General features: G+C 40.0%; 2 protein-coding genes across 5 annotated transcripts in view; one reads left to right on the forward strand and one right to left on the reverse strand.

Annotated features, from left to right (window-relative positions):
* Positions 1 to 115: 115 nt before the first annotated feature.
* Positions 116 to 4,272, reverse strand: LSM7 (LSM7 homolog, U6 small nuclear RNA and mRNA degradation associated). The gene is made up of 4 exons (XM_048077652.2): positions 4,127 to 4,272; positions 3,803 to 3,893; positions 2,287 to 2,358; positions 116 to 1,159 (listed from the first exon to the last, which is right to left on the reverse strand). Exons 1-4 carry the CDS (start codon positions 4,184 to 4,186, stop codon positions 1,017 to 1,019), a joined length of 366 nt encoding a protein of 121 aa, XP_047933609.1. The 5' UTR covers positions 4,187 to 4,272; the 3' UTR covers positions 116 to 1,016.
* Positions 4,273 to 4,280: 8 nt separating this feature from the next.
* The window catches only part of SPPL2B (signal peptide peptidase like 2B), a 31,699-nt gene continuing 11,183 nt past the window's right edge, over positions 4,281 to 24,796 (forward strand). For 3 of the 4 annotated variants that reach the window (XR_007168584.2, XR_010826740.1, XM_048077645.2), the window contains exons 1-13: positions 4,283 to 4,411; positions 10,801 to 10,920; positions 12,006 to 12,188; positions 13,461 to 13,550; positions 14,258 to 14,397; positions 15,168 to 15,310; positions 16,119 to 16,215; positions 16,370 to 16,486; positions 19,662 to 19,743; positions 20,561 to 20,635; positions 20,754 to 20,816; positions 22,022 to 22,121; positions 23,846 to 23,923. Coding sequence is in view for 2 of the 4 variants with exons in the window: in XM_048077645.2 (XP_047933602.1) it covers positions 4,355 to 4,411; positions 10,801 to 10,920; positions 12,006 to 12,188; positions 13,461 to 13,550; positions 14,258 to 14,397; positions 15,168 to 15,310; positions 16,119 to 16,215; positions 16,370 to 16,486; positions 19,662 to 19,743; positions 20,561 to 20,635; positions 20,754 to 20,816; positions 22,022 to 22,121; positions 23,846 to 23,923 (1,345 nt within the window). In the remaining 2 variants the exon portion in view is untranslated. Of the gene's footprint in view, positions 4,412 to 10,800; positions 10,921 to 12,005; positions 12,189 to 13,460; positions 13,551 to 14,257; positions 14,398 to 15,167; positions 15,311 to 16,118; positions 16,216 to 16,369; positions 16,487 to 19,661; positions 19,744 to 20,560; positions 20,636 to 20,753; positions 20,817 to 22,021; positions 22,122 to 23,845; positions 23,924 to 24,796 lie in introns of all 4 variants that reach the window. The other variant, XM_048077646.2, reaches the window with a different exon arrangement.

Here is a 24,796-nt window from a genome sequence, read left to right on the forward strand (position 1 = left end):
TACATTTTTTGCTGTGTTCACCCACTCCCTGAACAAATGTCTTGTAGGTTTACAGGTGTGGAAGAGTTGCAATGGCAGATGTAGACCATTTTTTTCAAACAAACAGACATTTAGAAACAAGTTAATTTGTATTTATTCACTCACAACTCCTCAAATCTCGCTATTTGAAGTATAAAAGAAATGTTTACTTACAAATCAAATTATTACAGCCATCCCCTCGTAGTTCTGCTTGTTATATAAAAATCAGCAGTATTTCCAGACACTGCCTACAACTGAACATTCTTCCTCTAAAATTTCAGCTATCAAACAGACACTTCCATAAGGTTCATATCAATCAGCTGAGACACGATAATCATGTGACAGGTTAGTCCAGTCTTCCTGTAAAAGTGTGGGAGCCTTCCAATTACACAGATCACAGCCCAAAAGATCTGCAACAAGTGCTAGAAAATTTCTTAGCTACGTAGCTTGTAGAGGTGTAAAGGTAGCATATGATGAAAGTACTTCTCCTGCATGCACTGGAACAAGCAGGAAAGAGACCAAACTCTAATGCAAAATGCTTCCCAGCTGAGTCCTGAAAACTAAGAGGAAGAAAAACATGTTCTAATCTATTCAGGTTCATTTAGTTTAAAAACAATTGTAATATATTTAAAAATGCACAACATATAAACAATATTTGGGGCATTCTTTACTAATTTTAATGTGGTTGTTTCAAAATTCACAATATCAAGAGGATTTCTGACAATTCCTAGATAGCATATTCTCTCCTGTCAGCTCTACACAATGTAGAGCTTCAGATTTATTTGAAAAAAATAAAAATAAAAAAAAATCAGAACTTACTTCTCGCACACCGCACCCTATCCTGCACTTCTTATGGAAAACCACAAAAATAAAAGCTGACTGTTTTTCACATTAACAAACACATGTTCAAACTCTTTCCCCAAATCAGGGAGCTTCACACACACTGAGTTTCCTCCAATTTTTGTACCCCTGAAGTCTTCAGAGATAGCACAAAGCCATTAGCCATCTTGCTGCTGAATGAAAGGGTTTGGAATTGCTTCCATGCCATCCTGTGGACAAATAAGAACCACAGAAGTCCCTCTGCAGACCACAAGTCCCAGCTGACGCGTGTCTTCTGTTAATTTGTATTGATCATCTGGGTCTGAAAAAGAGATCCACAGTTACAATGGCAACATAAGGAAGATAAACCAAATTCCATCAACTTCAAAAAGCACAGACATGCTATTTTTCCGGATTTCCCAGCATTTTTATTTTTTTTAAATCGAGCACACAAGACTACAGAAATGATGCAGCAATGTCTGACATTTTCAGCACATTGTTTTACTAGTTTTCAAAGCAGCAAATTTATCTTCTAACAAATTCAAAGGCCCTTTAATTCACCTAACCAAAAGCATAGATACAAACAATAAAAAAAAAGGAAGAAAAAAAAAAGATCCTGATTTCATTTCAAATGACTTTATAGACAAACACTTTGAGTAGACTGAGGGGAGACCTCATGGTGGCCTACAGCTTCCTCATGATGGGGACTGGAGGGGTGACAGGACCTGAGGAACAGCATAAAGCTGCTTCAGGGACAGGGGTCAAGTTGGGTATTAGGAAAAGGTTCTTCACTGAGAGGTTGGTCAGGCACTAGGACAGGATTCCTGGAGAAGTGATCACAGCATCAAGCCTGCTGGAGTTCAAGAAGGTTTGGACAATGCTCCTGGGTACATGGTTTGATTTTTAGGCTGTCCTGTGTAGAGCCAGGAGTTGGATTTGGTGAACCTTGCGGGTCCCTTCCAACTCAGAATATTCTATAACTCTATGAAAAAAAGCACAGCTCTATTAGCTCTAAGAAGCTATAGAAGGCTTTAGTTCCATGGGAATACAGAGAGTGCATTTACAATACAGTTTATAAGATTGTAAAATACTAATTATTGCTGGAAAAAAAAAAAAATACTTTTCATGCTTTGAGCAAGACCGGCAACCCTCCAGGTCAAAGGCAACTACCTATCTGAAGAGGAACACTTCTTCATTCCAGCTTTAGAGGACAGGAGTACCAAATGAGTTATACAGGAGCTCAAGCAAAGACTAACAAGAATGCTCTACAACAGAAAGCATGCTTAACCTGTGTTATTTCATCCATTCATGCTTCATTCCTGTCAACAGGTCTCTGATAGGTGATGTCAACCTGCAATTTTTGGTTATTCACCCACAGAGCTGTAAGTTTTCTGTTAAGCAAATCATTGTGGGGGGGGAGATGCTTTACAGAGGTAGCGTATTACTTACCTCTCATATATTCAATGGTACCATCAAGCACAAGGTTCAGTAGAGGGTCAAATCCTTTCAAGACGCCACTTGCTATTAAAAACCACACACAAAAGAATGATTAGAGACCAAAAGCAGGAATACAGAAACACAGGAGGTTGAGAACATGCTCAGTTCTCCAGATACCTTCCCTCCCTCAAGGGACGCAATCAAGAGAGTGACAGATATTAAACAGCACACTTTATCAAAATGCAGAACTGTGAGAACCCAGCCTGTGTTGTATTCCATTTTTTACAACTAATTACAAAAGCGTTAATGCCTTAAAGAATATTTTGAGTTTTCAGCCAATTTCATGAGCATTTTAAGAATATCTCAGCGTAACAAATTAATACAAAGTCACAACATAAAATAAGTAAATAAATAACAGAGATCCCTTGCAGAAGATCATCAGAAATGAGGCAAAGCTTTAATATTTTTCCTCAGACAATCCATTTTCTAGGTGTCCTTCTGGAATGTAATCTTTTCAGCATAAGCACTAGCATTATAGGAATGCACTGCAGACAGTCAATGGCTCTATTCTAAAACAGAACATGGACCTTCAGAACTTGTCACTAAATAAATTGCAGGACTACACAGACAGATCTCTCGTGTTGAAAAATAATTGATTATCAGCATTACTATCATTGCTACCAGCCCAAACCCAGGAACAGAATCCTGTATCTGAGATGTTATACGAAGATTATAAAGGTAATAGCGTGATTTTTCTGAGGAAAAAAATCTAAACCAAGATTCAACAGGATTATAAATTGCTCAAAAACTACCAAAAAAGTCACCCCCCATTTAACAGTACAGTACAAATAACTTCCAAAATTCTGTAAGCATCAGGGCCCACTAGACTTTTAAAATAGATTTTTTAAAACTGAGCTTGCTTTGCAAAGGTTATGCCCAGCACCTCCCACGCAGCATTTTGTTAGCTTTCAGACAAACAGGCGCCCTGCAGGTGGCACTATCAGCTGCTCAAGGATGGATAGCTGTAAACACGACAGGAGCAAATAAGGAAGGAAACATAACTGCTTTAGAAGTGATGGAGAAACATAGAAATATATTGAAACAATTTAAGAACTCCAGGAACTTTTAGCAAGTTAAGAGATGAGAGGGAAGACAGCCGTGTGAATCATAACACCTAAGAACGTTTCTTTGCTGCTTTAAGAGCACCCTTGAAACGTGAAGGATCAGGAAAAAGAAACAAGACAACTAACAGAAGGTGAAAAAAAGTGCCCAGATGAAATACAGAGATAGAATCGCAGCCAGGGGATTAACAGAAAGATTAACAGAGACAAGCTTCGCACCAATAAATAGCAAACTATAACGAATGAAAGCAACCGTTATTCATCGCCTTTCCTTGAAAATAAGCGGCAAAGAAGAAGAAAACCCCAGAAGACAGAGAAGCAAATCACGACGTGAGGAGATGGCAGGGTGCACGGAGGACCTCACGCTGGGGGCACCCGTGTCCGGACCCAGCCCGGCGCCGCCTCACCTTCTCTCCCACCTTGAAACTTCACCCGGATCGTTTTGTCGATGTACTTGGAGAGGTCCAAGATGCTCTCCTTCTTCTTCTTCTCCTTATCCTAAGGGAAAGGAGCGAAGGCGAGCTGGATTAAAGAGGAGCCCCCCCGCAGCCCGCCCTCCCTCCCGGTTCCTTATACGCTTTTTACGCGACCCTCTTCGCAACGCCGCTACGGAAATCACCCCGAGGCAGCTACGGACGAACGCGGAGCGAGGGGAACGCCTGCCCAGCGCGGCCGCGGCGCCCTCCGCCAGGAGCGCGGCGCCCCCCGGGGTGGCGAAGCCCCCTCCTCACCGCCATCTTGCCCGCGCCGCCGCCACCACCGCCGCCGCCACCCCCGCCGACGTTCGCCATTTCATTTGCCGCCGCCAGAAGTGACGCCGCCGCCCGGGTAAACGCCCATTGGCTTGCCAGGGAGCGCGGGGCGGGACTTCCGGTCCGGGTTGCTAGGTAACCGGTGCGGAAGGGGCCCGGCCTGGCCCGGGCGGAAACAAAAGCGGGCGGCGGCGCGGCGGGGCCGGGATGGCGGCGCGGCGGGCCCGGCTCCAGGCCCGGCTCCTCCTCCTCTTTCTGCCTCAGGTGAGCGATCGGTGCCGGCCTCTGAGAGCTCCCTGGGCTTTCTCTGGTGCTGGGGGTGCCCTGTCGGGATAGGGGCAGCCGCTGGATAACGGGAAGGGGCCGCGGCCGCAGCCCCCCCCCCAGTCTGTGGGGTGTGCTCTCCGTGATCCATCAGTGTTTGTGTGTTACTGCTTTGTTCTGCGGTTGTCAGCGTGTTCCTTATCGCTCTTAAAGCGTGGTGGATTTGCTCAGCCAGAGCCTCCTCCAGGCAGCCCCTTGGGGACTGCATGCAGGGAGGCAGATAGGTTTGGGGCTGGGGTCTCCACAGCAGGGGGGGCTTTTGGCTTTGGGGTCAACCCAACCAGTGAGTCTCTGAGAAACCAGTCGGTGTAAAACAAAGGGGGCTTCTGCTGAACCCATAGGTTGCTTTGATTCCTGTGTTCTTCTGTACTAATACATTTTGTGGGGCAAACTTTCCCAGGTCTTACAAACACGTGTGACAAATCGTGCAAGTAATCCTGATGCAGGAGAGAATGGATTTTTAGCTATTGTGTTGTGGCATGGTACAGAGTTTGTGTATTTTAAGCTCAGGTGTTCTGTGTTCTGAAAGTGTCACTAAGATACCTTAACTGCTTACTAGGTACTCCGTAGAGCAGCGTTTCTTCTTGGGTCTTATTAGTGCAATATCTTAATATGGTGGTCTAATTTTTCCCTCTTACCTGTCTCTTCAGTGTTTCCTTTCAAGCGATCTTCAGTTACAGAATGAGCCGATTACCAGTTAACATACTTTTTTTTCTTATATCTGCATAATACCTTCTCCTCCTTATTTTTCACCTGCCTTGTGTGTTTTGCAGTTCCTAATAATGCTTCAAATGCCCTGGTAGTGCCAACACGAGATCCACAAATAATAAGGTATAAGAAGGGGTTGAGGTCTGGCATGGAGTTCATCATCAGCTTTGAAAAAGTGACCACCGTCACTTACCTACTGTAAGCTACTAATGTTTCAGGTATCCAAGCTGGCCTCTTCAAAAACTATTCGAAGAGCTCTGATTTTGCAGTGCTTTACATCTCTTGTACTTGCCTGTAGGAGTTTTAACTAGTATTTCATCCTCAGCTTGAGGCAGAGAAGAGTGCTGTGATGCACTTGTACTAAAGTGAGTACAAGTGACTGATGGATGGGATTATTCCAGGGGGACAAAGCTGACAGCTCCTACAATGAGTTGTGTGTATTTACTGTCTGCTAGTTCTACTCATCATATGTTTATACAAACCAAGATATAACCATATATTTATACAGACCAAGGTACTGCCTGTGATGTAACCCAATGAACCAGTGTCCCTAAGGCAAGGACAAAGTAATAACTTGCTGTACCTGTACCATGGTATGCCTCATTCTTTTCTGCTAGCATTACTAGATTATGCTAGAAACTGTATTGTTGGAGTGGCAAATTTAATCCTTAAGTTTTGTTTTTCTTAGTTTTGATTATTTCAGTGACCTGACTCAAGCCTAGCTCCCCAGCCTGTTAAACTGCTGGAACTGCGAAGGCTGTGAAATCAGAGGGGGGTCATGAATAAGTCACATCTCCTCTAGATACTGCCATACAAATTTATAGCCCTGTCTTGTAAAACAACCTCTCTATGTACATCCAGACTCGTGTGACCTCCTTACAGTATAAACTGCCCCTTTCAATGCTGTCTTAAGCTTTCAGCATGTAATGTACTCCCTTAAAGTTATACAGACTGTATTGTCCAGCTGTGACTCTTCCTTCTGTGGAAAACCAAAGGTTTAGATAGTTAAAGGTGTGTGGGGTGCCCAGGTGAGTTTGGAGGCATGGCAGAGACGAGCAAACAGTAAGAATGAGCTGCCAGGTTGGCTCAGTTGCTCACGTTGCAGTTTCTTGAGAAACTTGGTGAGTTGAGTTCCTCTTCTCCACCTTCTTCCGTCATTTAACTTAAAGGCCCTGGTGCTCGTCTGCAAGCTGCGTTAGTTCACCAACATGGCAGAAAGGAACCCGTCAAAATCTGGGGGGTGGTCTGCTCTTTTAATGCATGAAATAGACCACGTAAGGGTCTGAGATTCAGAGCAAACAAGTGTGCCCTTGTAGTGCCACAAACTAATAGATAGGCTCAACTGCCTCTTAAGTTGTGCCCTCAGACTTGATGCTTCTGATGTGTGAGAACCTTCACCTCGTTTTGTAGCTTTGTATTGTAAACTGTGTTGATTGTAGGACAGGCTTCAGAAAGCCACGATTCTAGCAGGTTGCCAACTTTGCAGAAATCTTGCTTGTGTGGATATCTGGATATGGATGTCTGATTGTAAATGTTCTGTTACCATACAAATATTCTTTATCCGTATACGGAAAATGGATAATTCCCTACTTAGCTGGAAGAAATCACTTCTGCTATTTGAGTCCAAGAAGCCTGTTCAGTTTTAAGCTTGTCATAGTCTTCTAAATCATATGTACTGTATGAAGCAAGAACCATAAAAACAGTTTATCATACCAGCTGTTATTTTTTTTCCTGCAGATTTTGAAAGAGGCTGGGCTTGAGATCCAAACTCTTGGAAAAGTGCTTTTTGGGGTTGTGGGAAGGTTGTACAGGATCTGCACAGGAGATTGTTTTCTCATAGGTTAATCCAGGATATGGAGTGATCTCTAGGAACTGTGAACAATAACAAAGGTTGCCGCTGTCCCAGTGCATCAACCTCACTGCTTTGAACTTACTCTGGCAATGCGATGCCTAGTGATATAAACAAAAACAAAACTGGAAGCATCAAAGCCCTGCAGTGCTGAAAAAAAGAAACTCTAATGCCCTTGGCTCTCCTTAGGTGGGAGAGAATGAGAACAGGATCGAAGTGGTTGTTAACAGACTCCAGAACTATGCTTTGATGCTAAGTGATAATTGCGTTGTAAAAATGTTTGTTAATCCCCGTTCATTTCTGTCCTCCGTGGACAATCTGTAACTCCTTACACCTTCTTCTGCATTTAGCCCTGATCGTATTCCATTTAATTCCCATCATCCATGATTTTTACTTGTTTGTTGGCACACAAGTGCACAGCTTTCTAAAGTGTTTTGAGTGCTTCACAATAGGAACCTTTTACTCCCCTAGTATTTCTTTTAAGAACCATTGAGTTGCTCAGAAAGCCTAATTGCATATTGCTGTCTTCAGTGTGCCACTTGGGGATTCTCACTGAGTTCCAGTAATGGCCATATAAATGGAAATGGAGCAACACACCCTATACCTATTCTCTCCTCTTAAAGATGTGTAGTTTCTGTTATAAATGTCAGATCTTTAACTGTACAAGCGGATGGTTTTTCAAATGCATAAAGCCGTCCTCCTGCAGGTAGCTAGCACCTGCAAAACTGCCTGAAGCATTTGGAGGCAGCTGTGCGTGTGATACTCAAAACCGAGCTGTCCAGGTTTTGGATGTGATAGTGTAAGCATTGCTCAGCAATAACTAAAACACTGGTGTGTTATCAGAGTTATTCTCATCCTAAATCCAAAGCAAAGCACCATATCAGTCGCTAGGAAGAAAGTTAACGAAGTCAAGGACTTTCCAGCTTCTAATGCTGTCCTGGCAGCGAGAGGCCTGGAGGTGCGCAAGGAGCTGGAAGGAGACACAACCAGGACAGCTGACCCAGCCTGGCCAAAGGGTTATCCCATGCCACGCGTTGTCATGCTCAGCGATAAACCTGGGGAGACTGACCAGAGAGGGGGCCCTGGGGCTCGGGGACTGGCTGGGCATTGGCGAGCAATCGTGTTGTGCACCACTTGTTCTTATATTCTGTTATTCTTCTTATTACTTATTATTTTGCCTTCCTTTTCTGTCCTATTAAACTGTCTTTGTCTCAACCCATGAGTTTTACCTTTTTCTGATTTTTCCCATCCCGCTGGGGTTGGGGGGGGGACAAATGCCTGCGTGATGCTGAGCTGCCTGCTGGGTTAAACCACAGCAGTCCTTTTTAAACCCAGACAGCTTCTGTAACAATAAGCAGGAAACACTCTCGTTCTGGTTGTTGCTATATCTATACTAGGGTCTCTGTGGCATGTTACTCTTGCGAGACAAGTTCAAGATACTAATGACTGTGAACTATTATTTAGCGATGCTTCCTTTTGTTGAAATGAAAGTGGTTTAGGTGCTGTGGTTAGATAGCTCAGATATGAGCTAAAGAAGCGCGCTGTGACAAATAGGTGTTTATTTTTCTTGTTGCTTTTGCTAAATACGTTTTTTTCCACCACTATTCTGCATGGTGGTATCTCCCTTCCCAGTGTAGCCGTATCTTGAAACTTGCACTTTTGTCAAGGAGCCTTTAATCAGCTCTGAAATAAGCAGTGTAGCCCGCTATGCCCAGCACACTTCAGGACAAATCTGGTAGATTTTAGAGAACCAAATGAACACTAACACTGAAGAATAAAGTTGCTGCATCAGTTATCCAAAGTTAATTATACACAAAAGAGCTAAAGATCAAATATTTCTACATCCCGCATACTTTGGGTTGATTTTTTTTACCGCTTTGCTGATATTTTGCAGTGAAATGGTATCATTTATTCTCCAGGCAATTTGGAGTTCATTTACGATTAAAGACAATTCTTCAAAGTGTTCCAGAAAGCATGCTGACTGCGAGTGTTTCCAGGGGTGCAGCGTAGCATCCATATAGTAGGTTTGAAATAAATGGGGAGAAATGTCTGAGGGATTCTTTCCATGAATTTTAGTACAAGCACATTAAGATTCAGCGTTGCTTCCAGGTGTCTGTCATCGTGTTTCTCAGCAGCTACCTGGAGAAACAAATGTGTAAGATGTATTTGTAAAAGTGTATCATTATCAAACCATTAATCTGTTTAACGTACGAATGTTAGAACGAGATGTGACAGGCTCATCTGTGAACACCTTTCTATCTAAAATTGTTAGACTCCAAGCCAGTACAGCAGTGCGGTTAGGGATAGTATATATTTTTTTCTCTAGTAATCTTGAAATCTTTCGATTCACCCAGGTTTAATAGAGAAGGAGTCTTCCAAATGACTCTTGTGCTTCAGATGGCGAGGCAGGTTTTAGGGTATCTACATAGGAGAGGGATCCTGTAAATATACAGGCTGCTGGAAAAGCTCTGCTCGAGGAGCGCTGGACAGCAAAAATAGCCAAGGAAGAATGGGAGCAGAGGAGCTGGGCCTTTGGGTAGGGGATAGTAGGACATGAAGGCAGTTGGTAGAAAGATGAAATGAGTTGGCTTGGAGGAGTTCAGCACAGGGGTATAAAAGACTTTGGTCTGCTGGTAGTAAGTGGCTGCTTTTGCATCACTTGTCTTTGCTGTTGTTGGTTTTGGTTGTGGTTTTTTTCCCCACTTTATCCTCTGCTTATTAAACTGTATTTATCTGGACCTGCCACTTTTTTCCTCACTTCCGCCCTTCTCGTTCTCTCCCCAATGCTGGAGGGGGAAAGTGAATGATCAATTGGACTTGGCTGCCAGCTGAGGTCAGCCCACCACAGCCATGTGATGGGAAATCAAAAGCATGCTTTTGCCCTCTCTTCAGGAAACTTATGAGTTCATCCAAGCAGTGCAGTGTCAATGTACATAATCTTTTTATAGTCTATTACCAGGCAGCAGTGCTTCACTGTCCTCTTGCAGAGAAACTTAAGTGCTTGAAGGCCTGAAGCAGTAGTTAAAGATCAAGGCTTTCTGTCTTCAAAGAGGCATTGATCTGGACTAGTGCATTTGAATTTTAAAAAAAGAAAAACTCAAAAGTGAATTGTTCAGAAAGCAGGACAAGAAGTCTTTTGAATGTGAACTAAGCATTTAAAGCTTTCTACAGGGACTGCAATGGTCAGATCTTGGCTAGTCCCTAAGCACCATGTCCAGCCTTTCCTTAAGCACCCCCAGGGATGGTGACTCCACCACCTCCCTGGGCAACCCGTTCCAATGCCTGACTGCTCTTTCTAAGAAGAAATGTCTCCTAACTTCTAACCTAAACCTCCCCTGGTGCAACTTGAGGCCATTTCCTCTAGTCCTGTCGCTAGTTATGTGCAAGAAGAGGCAGACCCCCAGCTCCCCACAGCTTCCTTTCACTGAAGGTCAGTGTGACATAAAGTGGCACAGAGGGAAGAGGGAGGGAGCAGAATCTCCTGGTGGTGGGACTGTTGTTCTTATAACCATATTCAGGGAGGCTTCATTTGATTCTTTGACCAGTTCCTTTGTAGGAGCGAATCTGCCTTACGTATCTGAATTCTTTGTTTGAAATATGATGGAAGTGATAACGAATCCCACTGTATTCCCTGCACAGACCCTGAAACTTTGTAGAATTGTCTGTTTTTATTTTAATTAAAAAGCAGACTACTTGACAGCAAGTTACACCCATTACTTCTGCTGTTTCATGTGACCCAAACTTCTTGTATTGAATTTTGTTATATTTTCAGGTGTACTGCGAGTATGGAATGGTACATGTCCTTTCAGAGAAGGGGAGCAGCAAAGGAAAAGACTACTGTATCCTCTTCAACTCGCAGTGGGCCCATTTGCCACATGATCTGGGTAAAGCTGTAAGTACCTAGCTAAGTAATAACAAAAGAATATATTCAAATATGCCTTTGTTATAGGGGAAATTTCTAATTCCTATTTTGGATTTAGTAGAATATGAAACACCTAATTTGCTTGCTGTGCTTTGAAAAATATTTTCAATCTGTTAAGATCTCCCTAGACAGTGCTGTGATGGTGGTATTCCTTTCCAAGCAGCATGTAGAGAGTAACAACTATTTCAGGTTCAAGACGAAAATCTTTCTTTTGCACATCATGATCAATTAAATGAGAATAGAACTTACCTGTGGTTGGAAAGAAGCTTTTGTGTTAGTGTGATACAAAAAAGATACCACATGACCTTCCTGATATCCTGAAAGATGGCTTTTAGTGCTTCCTCGGTAAGTTCATAGTTCTGTTAAGTTTAGGAATAAATAATTACAAACTGTCACGTGTGTTCTGTGTTATCCGGAGCTGTGTAAGCTGATGACTTTTTTCCCCACTCGTTGGTGATAGGTGCCCACTTAACATGACTTCGCTCATGAGACCCGCTCTGTTTACAAGCAACAAATCTGGGAGGACACCGTTCCTAGTCAGCTCCTTTAGTACCTGTACCAAGAAGTTACCATCAACAGGCTTTCCAAATTTCCTGGAACCGTTGTATCACCTGTGTGGTGTTCACACTTAACATCTGGCAAGTTGAAGTCAGCCTTAAGGACAAAAGCAGTTAGAGAACTTAGTCAACCTTAAGGACAAAGGCCTTTAGTTCCTTATAGAATCATCAGTGTCATCATCCTGGCAGGGTGGTCTCTAGTAGACTCCCACAATGACATCTGCTTTGTTTGCTTTTCCCTTAATCCTTACTAAGAGGCCCTCAGCTGTGTTGCCATCAGTTTACAAGCTCTGTACAATCCTGCCCTTCTGTTACAGAGCCACCCCCCCACCTCGCCTGCTCTGCCTACAGAGAGAACAACACTGTTGCTTCTCTGAGAATACTCTCACTTCGTTACTTGTAAATTCTAAATTGTGTTTTAGAAACCCTGTGCTTTCTTGCTCTTGATTTTATTTTTATATATATATATATAAAATTAAAAATATTTTTTCTTTTCAGTCACTCTTGCAGCTGCAGGATCAGACAGCATCTGTTTTGTGTTCTCCTTCTGATGTACCTGATGGGGGATTTAATAATCAAATCCCCATGGTGATGCGAGGGAATTGCACCTTCTATGAGAAAGTGAGGCTTGCTCAGATAAATGGAGCTCGTGGGCTGCTGATTGTTAGCAGAGAGAGGCTGGTAAGTCTATTTCTGTCTTTCTAGATTACTGATGCTCCTCTAGTGTTAGGTACTGTCTTATTTTCAGTGCTTATTGCTGGTATTTGATGCTCCTCTTTAAATACACACACGTATATTGTTTATTTTTATGTATCTTCCTGCCTTGCCTAGCTATGTGTGGAAATAATACAGATGAAGAAAATATTAATGAAACAAGAGGATGTACTAATTTAAGTAGGCAGAGTGCTGCATGGAGCCCCTGTAACATTGAGTCTGGGGCTTAGAATTTTCCTCATGTCATATGAAATACTGGAATCAAAAAGATTCCAAGCCAAACCATTCTATGGTTCTTGACCTCTCTGGGTGTCTTTACATATTGAGCCACTAACTTCAGAGAACTGTTAATGATTTCAGGATCTCTTTCTGAGTGGTAACCACCAATTCAGAGTTTAGGAACATACCAGCATAGTTTATTACTTTTTCCAAGTTTAACACAAATATAAAGTAATGCAAGTGAATTGGCCATCTTTTTCCACTCATTTGGTTTGGTGAGGTCTTCAGGATTGGTATATTTGACTGCCTGGATTCATATCATCTGCAGAATTGGAGATTTTACTCCACCTTACTTTTTCACCCTAACAATGAAAATGTTGAATAAAAGCAGTCCAAGCACCAATCGAGCATGGACCCTACTGCAGTCTCTTCTCCTCCCTGAGATGAGAGGATTAAGTCCTAATCTTTTGCTTCCTGTTCTTTAAATAAATAATTTTTAGTCTGTGGAATGACCTTTCCAACCCAAGGAGTTTTTTAGTAACTTTTTTAGTCTTCGGTGTATGCAGGGCTGTTTCTCACTCCTCTCTCTCCCAGCTGCTATTGCACAGCAGTATTTTCACGTTCTGCAATGTGCTCTCCCAGAGGCAAAACCAGCATCACTCATGGCTCAGCTCTGGCCAGCAGTGGGTCCCTTTTGGAGCTGGCTGGAACTGGGTCTGATCTGACCTGGGGCAGCTGCTGGGCTCTCAACAAAGCCCTTGACACGTGGACTCAATACAGCATCTTTATAATTGGTTTAAGATTTTTGATAATGTATTAGCAGTATTTTTTTCTGTTTTGTATTGTGTTTTGGGTTATTTCTTCTGTGGATTGCCTGTGTGAAGATAATTTTAGATTATAATGATTTTTTTGTCCCTTTTTAGAATATTTTACAAATTAAAAGGAAACAAAACTTTAACCCTTTTGATGTAGTCTTTGCAGAAATTAATATATTTTTGCCTGATCTGAACTGTCTTTCAGGTTCCTCCTGGGGGTAACAGGAGTCAGTATGAAGAGATTGATATTCCTGTTGCTCTGCTGAGCTATTCTGATATGTTAGATATTGGCAAGGTAAGCTCAATACTAAATACTCTATTTCATACCATCTGAAATGAGTCATTGATCAACAGTATGTGAAGCTCATCTTAGGAGCTTTGGCTCTGTAGAGAGTTATATTCAGAAAGAGTTATGTTTTATCCAGTTATGTTATATTATGTTTTATGAAGTGTCTATCCTATACTTATTTTGGGGAGCCTTGCTTTGGAATATTCCTAGTCTGACAGTGTACTTTGAATACCTGTTGGCAGCGGGAATGCGTCTTCTTGGTTCACTTTACCAGGAAGAAACTCAGCCATGTGTGATCAGGAAGCTAACTTCACAAGTATGTTACTGGCATAAAAGAAAACTGGCATGTGGACTCTTTCATATGCTACAAGCTCTTTCATTGTCGCAGTATCATTATATCTGGATCTTCTCTTGAACTGAGGCAGCAGAGGAAGACCTGGTTGTGCCAAGACGGTTTCTGCAGAAGCAGAACTGCAAATGTCTGTAGCACTTCTAGATCACAGAGAAAGATGTCTCATTAAATTGTGTGTATATTTGGAATATCTGAAGGTGTTCTTTGCATTCCCTTGACATATAGCCTGCATTTTTTTTTTTAAATACCTTTCCTGGGAAAAAGTAATATCAAAAACAAATTTGGGAGACTTAAAGAACAGGGTGGTTCTAACTGAAGACTGATCACCAAGTTCCTTAGAGTTCTGTGCTTGCCTCTGCAGAGTTTCGGCAGGTCAGTGAAAGGGGCGATGTATGCACCAAATGAGCCTGTGCTGGACTATAACATGGTGATTATATTTGTCATGGCCGTGGGGACTGTTGCAATTGGAGGCTACTGGGCAGGAAGCAGAGATGTGAAAAAGTGAGTATGAGGGATGTAATGTGCCAGATTTTTTCTTGTACTTTTGTTGGGGGCAGGAGGGAACCATGGTGGTGTTGTCCTCTAAAGACAACCTGGTAGCAGTGCAGCTGAGGATTGGAGACTATAACTGGAGTGGGAAGATGCTAGTGTGATATCTGAGAGCCCTTGAGTCTGGTGTATAATTTTCATGTACGGTATTTTAGTGTTTTGCCTTTTTTCAAAAAGCCAAGCATTTGAAAAACTTGAAAGGGAAATTGGATTGGAATAGGCTGTTTGGGCTTTTGCAAAGAGTCATCTTTACAAGTCTTTTATGAATATTATAGCAATTGATTTCACTAGTATAGTGTAAAACTGATTAGATGGTTAACATATGATGTTTATTATGAACGTTTTACTGAAATTGTGATTACTTTTTGCAAGTAGGTGGGGAGGAGGTCTATTCTACACATTTCCAACATTTACTTTACAAATCTGATATCAGGATTTCTTCTGAAGACAGCAATGTATTCTGTGGGAACTTTCAGGATTCAGAGTTTTAAGTGAATGAAAAATAATACTCTTGATATAATAACTTAGTGATTACTATTACACCAGATTATTCTGGTGTTCATACATCCATGTAAAATGTTGAATTCCACTGACTTGACTGGAAATCCATGCAGGTATTGGTGTAGTGTCATCTTTTCCAAGCCCATGTAATTCTTCCTGAAGTTTCAGTGACATTTTCTTGCAGAAGTAATGGTCTGATTATAGCCATGTTACTCTTTCAGGCGATACATGAAGCACAAACGTGATGATGGGGCAGAGAAACATGATGATGAAACGGTTGATGTGACTCCAATAATGATCTGTGTGTTTGTAGTAATGTGCTGCTCAATGCTGGTCCTCCTTTATTTCTTCTATGACCACTTAGGTACTCTTCAGTTGTATTTCTATTAATATATCTTCAATACTACTAGGCTGCCATTGCTTCAAGAACAATTTTACTGTAGAAGTGATTATGAAACAGCTGTCTTCTGCCATTTTTTCTCATCGCTATATGATTTAAACCCTTTAAGAAAATCCTCGGGGTAGACCTCTGTACCTACTTTAGTAAGGTTGGATTTGGTATTCATAGCACTTCTTTCAAATATTAAAATCTATTAAGTAGATAAAAAGGTGTAAGATACTAAGTCTTTATTTTTACCAAAGGATTTCTCAAACATATACTCTTTCTATTATTACTCAAGTTGATTTTTTAGCTTTATAGGTAAGGTAAGCTTCTATTGATTACTTTTTTATCAAATTAAAGAAATAACGTGCAACCTTAACACCCTGAAACTTCCATCCTCATATTTCTGAGGAAGCTGTGAAAGATGCATACCATCTGTGTTAATTCATTTTGTTACTGAGTGATTTTAAGTGTTCCCTTACAGCGTTCACACGTACCAATAGTGAGAAGATGAACACTTCACTGTAAATTGTCTCTTTGGCTTCTGATTTAAAGCTTACTTTAAAAATATTAGCCAGGAGCTTTTGATTTGTTGAAGTAGCTGTTGTATAAAGTACCTGAGTAAAATGACCTGGAATTAGATATTTAAAGAGCATAAATCTAATCAACAACTATTTGAAGTCTGTGTTTAATTTTCACTGATGAAATTTAAGCCTTATTCAGGCTTTTTCTTTGAAAGAAAGCATCTCTTACCTTATCCTTCATGGACTTACTACTTTTTATTTGTCAGTCTATGTTATCATAGGAATATTCTGCCTGGCTGCCTCAATTGGACTTTACAGTTGCCTGTCTCCTTTTGTAAGAAGATTTCCCTTGGGGAAGTGTAGGTATGTGACAACTTGTAAGTTTTTTAATGGGAAAAAATAAATTTATAGTATAGGATAACTAAGAGATTTACAAGGTGATTTCATATTTCAAAATGTTTATAAAGGAGGAGGGCAACTATATATACAACTGTACCTATTTGTGTTTCACTTTCAGAATCCCAGACAACAACTTGCCTTATTTTCACAAGCGTCCACAGGTCCGGATGTTGCTGTTGGCGGTATTTTGTATCTCTGTCAGCGTAGTCTGGGGAATCTTCAGAAATGAAGATCAGTAAGTGTATATTTTAGTTTCTGTGCAAGAAGACTGTAATATATGTTATACTATGTTATTGACATCTGTAGAAGCTTAAACCTATCCAGAATCTAGGAGTTAGAGGAAAGAAATTAGGAACTTAGGCATAAAATTCATAGTTGCTCTTGATGTACTTCATCTTTGATTGGTCTAAGTTACAGGAAGAGAGAGAAGTTACAGGAGAGTTACTTACTCTTGCTAAGTCTGATTTTTTTTCCAGAAAATTCAGGCTTCACTGTGTCTGGAGTCCCAGCCAATATTCTGATCTCACTGGTTTCACACAGCTTTTCAGAAGTGGTATAGAAGTGTGGATGCAAGTTGTCTAATTTATTTCTTTAGGTGATGGTCCACATGTGAACTTGTTCTGACAGAACAAGATCTATGACAATAGTCGGATCTTTAGAAAATGATTTACTCATACTCAGACAGTTGAGGGGAGCTATGTCCAGTGTTGCTATGGTACCTAATTATAGCGTGTTCGTTCTTCTTACCACTTCAGTTAAAAGGTTTCTATCGCAGATTCCATGTTAGAACTGAAGTGCTGGCTTTAGTTTCTGCTGGTAGTATTGAAGGTGTCTTTCTTGTCTTGAACGCCTTTTATTGCCTTTGTGGGATCTGTTTTCTGTGTTAAGGCTTTAGATCATTCACTGACAAAATTCAGAAATCCAGAAAGCATCAACTCTGGAACTTCTTTTAGAGCAATAAGGAATCAGTGTCGGACTGAGAAGTACATAAATACTATAGTGCCATTCCAACCTGTGATAATTTGGACTGGAAAACCCATAATCTTCTGCCTCAAAGCTGGAGCGGACTTGAGTGTCCTGCACAAAGCTTCATCAGCAGGTACTCAGGTATTGATCAGAGGATCACAGAAGCATAATGCCTCATCTGCATCTAGTCTCTAGCAGTTGTAGGGAAACACTAGTGTTCTATATCTCAAATCCTACTTCTGTTTCATCCTAGCTATCAATAATAAAACAAAGAGCTTTAATTCTTCTAGACTTAACTTGCAAAAACTTGCCCGGGAAAAATTCTTCCCTTCACTGAGATTCCTAGACAGGAGGCTTTCAGCAGTGTTTTATCCAAGGAAAAGACCACTAGCAGCCTCTGAAAGGATTTGCACATCTCTCTTTCTGCGGATGATTCAGTCTGTGTGTGTTTCCTTTGGAGAGTGTTTCAACTTGAACCAGTTTCTTTTAAGACTGGCATATGAAGAAGTATTCCATCAGGAAGTATGATAATAAGGTGATTCTTAATTACCAGTATTAACCAAGAATTAATCTGTTTTTCCATCCTGATCTTAGTTGGTGACTGTACCACCAGCAACCATAGCTGCATTTTTATGGTTGCTGAAATGAAAGAGCAGTGTGTATTGTAAATGTGAGACAAGGTATGTAGGGAGAGATAAAAATGTTCTGATAGACCTGCCACAGGTTTTAGCATAGCTAGTTTTATTCTCTATTCACTTATTTCTTTAAACAGCCAAGACCACAACATGCTACTAGTTTATAATAAATGGGTATAAACTCCAGTATTTTTTTCAGCAGCATTATAAATCTAATCATTCATGGAAAAAAAATCCAGATATTGAAAAGGATTACAGACATGGAAGAAATAGAATTTGAAGAGCAGCTACTGGCCGCAAATATGCATGAAAACTTGGTGTGTGGGGTTAATTGCACTCTGAGGTAGTTATGTGTTCAAAGACCCTTTGATTGCTCTGAAGAAATTGAAACAAAGAGGATAAAGGCAATTAGCTTGTTCTAAACTATGTCATGTCTAGGTGCTAGATGATAGACTAAAACATGGATAGTTTGGACCAAAAAAGAAAATTGCAGAATTACGGAATGTTTGAGGTTGGAGGTCCTGTCATCCAGCCATCCTGCTCAGGCAAGTCAGCCTAGAGCCAGTTGTCCAGGACCGTGTCCAAATGACTTTTTAGTATCTCCGAGGAAGACTCCACAGCTGCTCTGGGCAACCTGTGCCAGTGTTCATTCACCTGCATAGTGGAAAGCAGGAATATTCTTTGTTTCAGTTTTTGCTTGTCACTTCTCATCCTGTCACTTGGCACCAATGAAAAGAGTACAGCACCTTTGCACCCTCCCTTCAGATATTCATGTACATTGATAAGATCCTCCCAAGCCTTTTTTTTTCTCTAGGCTGAATAGTACTGTCTCTCTCTGCCTTTCCTCATACGAGAGATGCTTCAGTCCCTCCACTGTCTGTGACCCTTTATTGGACTCTCTCTAGTAGCTCCATTTCTCTTGTACTGAGGAGCCCAGAACTGGACACCATACTTAAGGTGGACCTAAAGCTGAGTTAGAGGGAAAGGATCACCTCCCTCAGCCTGCTGGTAACACCCCTCCTAACGCATCATTCACCTTTCTTGTAAGGTCATATTTCTGATTCATATTCAACTTGGGTTCCTCCAGCACCCTAGCCTCTTCTCTGCAAAGCTGCTTTCCAGCAGGTCAGCCCCCAGCATGTACTGGTGCATGGGGTTCTTCCACAGCTGGAGGATTTTGCACTTTCTTCAGTTTCTTTTCAGCCTGTCTCTCCAGCCTGTTGAGGTTCTTTTGGATGACAGTACAACCTTCTGGTATGTCAGCCACTCCTCCCAGCTTTATGTCATCTGCAGACTTGCTGAGAGTACACTCTGCCCCATCATCCAGATCATTAATGAAGAAGTTCAACAGGATTGGACCCCATGTGGACCACTGGGGTACACTGCTGGTTACTGGCCTCCAAGTAGACTTTGAGCCACTAATCAACACCCTCTGGGCCTGGTCTTTCAGCTGGCCTGTACCTCACTGTCCGCTCATCCAGCCTGTGTATCAACATCTTTCTCTGGGGATATTGGGGAAGACACTGTATAGAAAGCCTTCCTGAAGTCCAGATAAACAGTATCTGCTGCTCATATAACAAAACAGTCATTTACTTATAGAAGGTTATCAGGTTGGTCAAGTACAACTTCATATTTGTGAATCCATGACTACAATGTTGATTTCAAACAAGGGCTTTTAATAAAGTTTTTATTTTGGTTTAGTTTGGGTGTTGGTTTTTTTTTTCCCCCAAGCATGTCCTTAGTGAAAACAGAGCTTGATCTGACTGTCCTACTGCTTCCTGTAAAAATGTAAATTTTCTCTTCCTTTAGGTGGGCCTGGGTTCTGCAAGATGCTTTAGGAATTGCTTTCTGTCTTTACATGTTGAAAACAATTCGCCTGCCTACATTTAAGGTATGGATGTTAAAAGATAATACATTTTGAATTACTTTAAAATGGTTTACTTTATCTACTACAGCACTGTGTACCAGTGAACTTCTCTTCCATGTGGTGATGATTTCATGTTTTAGATCTTTGATTTAAAAACAAAAAATGCTGAAGAACCGTATGATTCAGATTTTGCTAAATGTGATTACTTCATAAAGATCTGTTGTTTGTTTGTGGAGATCTGTCAGCTGTGATTTTTCAGTCCTTCTCAATGTCATTTTGCTGGAAATCAAATATGAGTAGCTTCTACCACACTGTTTTTTGTTTTTCCCTAAATTTGACATATGATGGATGCAATGTTCTAATTTTCAAATCTTCCAGAACTTAATCAGTATTCTAAAATAAAAATTAGTGTTAGTTATTTAGTTGCTTCTTAGGCAGCTCTTCAAACTCTTTTCCAAGTTATCTTCACCTATAAATTTGTTCCCCTGTACAAATTGGCTGAGATAGTGTAGATACTGTTTCAAACTATGCCTAGCATTGTTCAGAGAAAATGCAGAAGTTTTTAGTATCTCCTAACAAATAGAAACATCATTTTCAGATTTTACAGAATAAAGAATTTGAGGGACTAACATGTAACTTTGTATCTGAGAATTATATTCTTGCTGCATGCAAAATGAGATTCTTCTCTTTAAAATATTTAGAAATTGAGGAAAAATTAGGGTGACTTGTTTAGTCCTTGTTAATTTTTTGTTCTGAATACTCTTAAGTTGCTGATTATATGCTGCTGCTAACTAATGCATAGTATATAAATACACACCAGGTATCTTGTCTCTTCTTCCAGGGTTGTACCTTGCTCCTCCTGGTTCTTTTTGTCTATGATGTATTCTTTGTATTTATCACACCTTTTCTAACAAAGGTAAGTAAAGTATTTCTCTGCCTGCTGCTGACAGAGCAAAATGTAATGACGTATTTTGCTGTGTATTCTGAAATAATCCCTGGCCTGTTGATTTACAAATTTGCCATTTTTTCTTTAGACTGGGGAGAGTATAATGGTGGAGGTCGCTGCTGGCCCATCTGATTCTGCCACTCATGAAAAGGTATTATACATAGTCTGAAAGTATGGCATTAACTTCCAGCTATTAAGCTTTCAACTTCTGTAAAACTCAAAGACCATGGGTCTGAAATGGATATGCCACTCGAAAAAGAATTTTACGTGGAAATAAGCACTCCTAAGCTCTCTGGAAATCTACAACAAAAACAAGACCAAGCAGACTTTTAGTGACTCTTCATGATAGCTTTGGTCTTCCTTTATATTGCTCTTAAAGAGTTTCAGTAAAAGGAAGCTGGTTAGCTCAGTTTCATGAAAGTATGTGAGCATATTTGTAAATATAACTAATTTCTAATGAAGCATATCTATTTTAACCTGAAGAGATTAAATGTATATGATGTCTGTCTCTTTCCTACCCTCCAGCCCCCCCAGTTTTGGTAGTTGCTTTATGAAAAGCTGAGGCTAGGCAAAGGAGAGAAACACAAACTGGAGATAGAAAACAGAAGTCAGAATTCAACAGTTCTATACCCTTTGACTACAGCCAGCTGTGTGCACAGAGCTGTACAACATGGTGTGGCTGAGTTGGGGAGGAAAGTAGGTGAGATATAGAAAAAGATGAGTTACAGTGTAGAAAATAATTATGAAGTGAGTCTGTAGGAAAACTGTTTTTGTTAAATTACTCTTGTCTTTTGCTCCCCTTTTAGTTCAAGTTTTACGCACAATTAACTGTACAGAAAACTAATTATACTATAAGTAGATACAATGATTTTAACACTAACATAAGCAAAATAAATTTTCTTTAATTTGTGTGTTTGCACCGAACCTTGTCATACTGTGCCTCAACACTGCAAGTTACATAATAAACAGAAATGTTAGAATACGTACAGCAAAAAACAAGTCTCAAAGTGATTGGAAAAATTACTATTTAGAGGATAGAGTATTTTGAGATGTGCATCATAGTAAAAGTTGTCTTGGCCATTTGTTTTTAAAAGTATTTCTTCATTCCCATCTCAAGTGTATTTTTTGTTGTCAGTAATGTTAGTAAAAGATATTTAATAAAAATATGTATAATGTAAAAAATAAAAAATAAAAATGTGTATGTGTATGTATGTATATATATATGTATGTGTATATATATATATATATGTGTTTGCTCTATCTGTAGCCTTCAGTTCCAGTATACAGGAACAAGTTCTGCTGTAAGTATATAGAGAAGAAAGTTTTTCATAAGGCTTATGTGTCTTTCTTTCTAAGCTCCCAATGGTACTGAAGGTTCCACGACTGAACTCCTCACCACTGGCTCTGTGTGACAGGCCTTTTTCTCTCCTAGGATTTGGAGACATTTTAGTTCCAGGTATTTCTTGTTTAGTGTGTTAAGAATTGTACTTGCTGCACTGTCATATTAGTTTATTCTTCTTCTGCTTCCACTTCAAGTGGAAAATTTGATTTGACGTATAAACGTGATACATTTGTAAGTATACCTTTTCTGTTTTTTCTGCACTATTTACTCTTTCAATAAGAAATTAAATGCCTACTAATTTTATGGTTGAGTTTCATATGCAGTCAAGCCAAGAAATGTAGAGAAAACTGGAGAGTTAATTCAGCAACTAATACTACAATATAAACATTTTTAATAGTGTGATCATAGAGGAAATGGCTTGCTCATTTGCCCATGATTTGAGTGCGCATATACCTCACCACTCAAAACTTTTTGTTATTCACACAATGAATGTCCATTGTTACTACCTCACTTTTCTCTACTTACCTGTATCTCCAGCATCAAATTTACCTGTTTGAAGACAGCTTTAATTCTTATGGGTTGTATTCTTAAAATGAAGCTTCCAGTTTGTCAGGTTGTTGATCTAGTAAGCCACTTGCAGCCATCCCATTCATAGGTTGCCAAAATGCAAAACAGGCTGTGATGAGAGCAATTAGTAGAACATTGGGTTGGAGCCATCTCTTGTCATGTGGTCAGTCATCAGAGAGCTGTCTCCACCTTTAGTGTGCGTTGGCTGCCACTGAGTGCTCTGTCCACGTTTCTTCCAGTATTATGCCAATACAGGAGCATCTGAATATGCTACAGCACTTGGCAGAGTAGATTTGCAGTTGCTATTGGTTTGAAAAGGTCCAGAACTCATCCCTAGGTACATGTAGATGTTGTTATAGACAATTCACCTGAAAATAAAAAGAAATTCACCAGTCATTGGAGTTCAGGATGTGCTTCCCATTTGCACTGTGACCTCCCTTCTGCCTGTTTTCTAATTCTGTCTCTCTGGGATCACTTATTTCCAAGCTTCAAAGTTAGGAGTGAACTAAATCTTACACAAGGATGGCTGGAGCATTAAGGAACTTGGATAATCTGAGATTAAGAGAATTATCCACATTCTAGTGACAAAACATACACAGTGTGGACAATTCATCTAGCAGCATTCTCTTACTGTGAATAACTTATTTTTTACTAGCTGCATGATCTTCTGTGGTACAATTGTTAACTTGTGCTGCATTTGGTTTGCCAGAGCAATTACTTCTTTTCTCTCTTGTTTTGTTGTTTGTTTGTTTTTTGTTTTCTTTAAAATACATGAACAAACAGGTTAATGTGCATTGCTTTGAAACTTACTTTCTTTGATCTTAGTCCAGAACTCTTTTATTTAAAAAAAAAAAAAAAAAAAGTACTGTGCGCTTAGCCTTGATTTCTACAGAACCAAAGCTTCTGCAATCCCTGGTTTCAACAAAATTCAGTAGCAAAACCTTAGACAACTATATTCCTACAAGTTTCATGGGAAAAAAAAAACTATTTAAATGGGGCAGGGTGGAGAAGGATCCTTCCCACAGGAGGGAAAGGCAGAAGCATATTGACAAAAAGAGAATTAAGTTAAGGGTAACTTTATTAACCATTTATATAACTATTCTGTAAGCTGTGCGGCTTATTGAATGATGCTGTTATAGTTCTTAAACAGTGGAGTACCAAAGTAAGTATTGAAAAAATCTTAAAAGCTCGTAGATAATTAGATACAGGTTTTCATTTATCTCAATGCATAAATGGGTTGAAAATGTTGTAATTGTTCTTTCCTTTCCTAGGTTTACTGGTAGCCTACTGTCATAGATTTGATATTCAGGTCCAGTCATCCAGAGTCTATTTTGTAGCCTGCACAATAGGTATGTTTGACATTTAAACACGATATCTAGAGGAGTCACTTCAAAAGCCTACTATTGATCTCATGCTATGTTGTTTTTTTGATTATTCTGCTTCATTCATTATTACACAGAAATAATGAAGCAAATAAAACTGTTGTACTTTAAAGGGTAGACCTTCTATCACTGAGTTACCTGACGTCATTTTCTTGAGCTGCCTTGTCTGACATAAATAAAGGGAACTACTTCTGACCATGATTTGTCTTACTGTAACCCCTACATGTATTCTTATATGTGCTTAGCTACTCATTCTGGCTTCTTGATTAATGATTTTTTGAGTTTGTTGCATATGAAAATTCAGGTTCAAGGATATTGACTTTGTTCTTTTTTGTGTGTTCTAAAAATCTGTGACTTACGATGTAATGAATTACTTCGTAATGGATGTAATACCTCCAAATTGGTTTCAAACTTTAGTTTCTAGAATCCAGAGTTGCACACCATGGACTTCAAGGTGACTGACAAATGCTATCTTAACTTTTAACACAGCAAACAGAAACCTGTATTTATGCTAGCAAAATCTTAGAATATTTGCAGTTAATGTCATAAACTTAGATGAAAGTGCTTAAGAAATTCTTGCAAAAATAGCTACATTCTTAGAGGCTTAAAGCAGGATTAGAGTAGCAAATTTTAGACAATTTCCTCTCATAGGTTCTTAAAGTAAACCATTGTCTTGCGTGGTACTTTCAAAACATCTTGACAACATTTTTCTCTCAATTTCTGTATCTGTGAAGAGTCAGCAGTGTTATTGCAGCAATGAAAACTAACCACATGCTGCAGTGTATTAGCAAAATTAGAGTCAGCAGGATGAGAAGTGATTATTGCCTCAGTTTGGCACTT

Source organism: Anser cygnoides, chromosome 27 (genome assembly GCF_040182565.1).
Source record: "Anser cygnoides isolate HZ-2024a breed goose chromosome 27, Taihu_goose_T2T_genome, whole genome shotgun sequence".
Classification (NCBI taxonomy): Eukaryota; Metazoa; Chordata; class Aves; order Anseriformes; family Anatidae; genus Anser; species Anser cygnoides.

Bases quoted from the DNA above. Each gene is read 5' to 3' on its own strand.
- LSM7 (XM_048077652.2), bottom strand. From the start codon at position 4,186: ATGGCGAACGTCGGCGGGGGTGGCGGCGGCGGTGGTGGCGGCGGCGCG. The intron at 2,359-3,802 runs GTGAGGCGGCGC...GGTTTTTAATAG, and splicing joins GTTTCAAGGTGGGAGAGAAG to CAAGTGGCGTCTTGAAAGGA. The intron at 1,160-2,286 runs GTAAGTAATACG...TCTCTTTTTCAG, and splicing joins TACCATTGAATATATGAGAG to ACCCAGATGATCAATACAAA.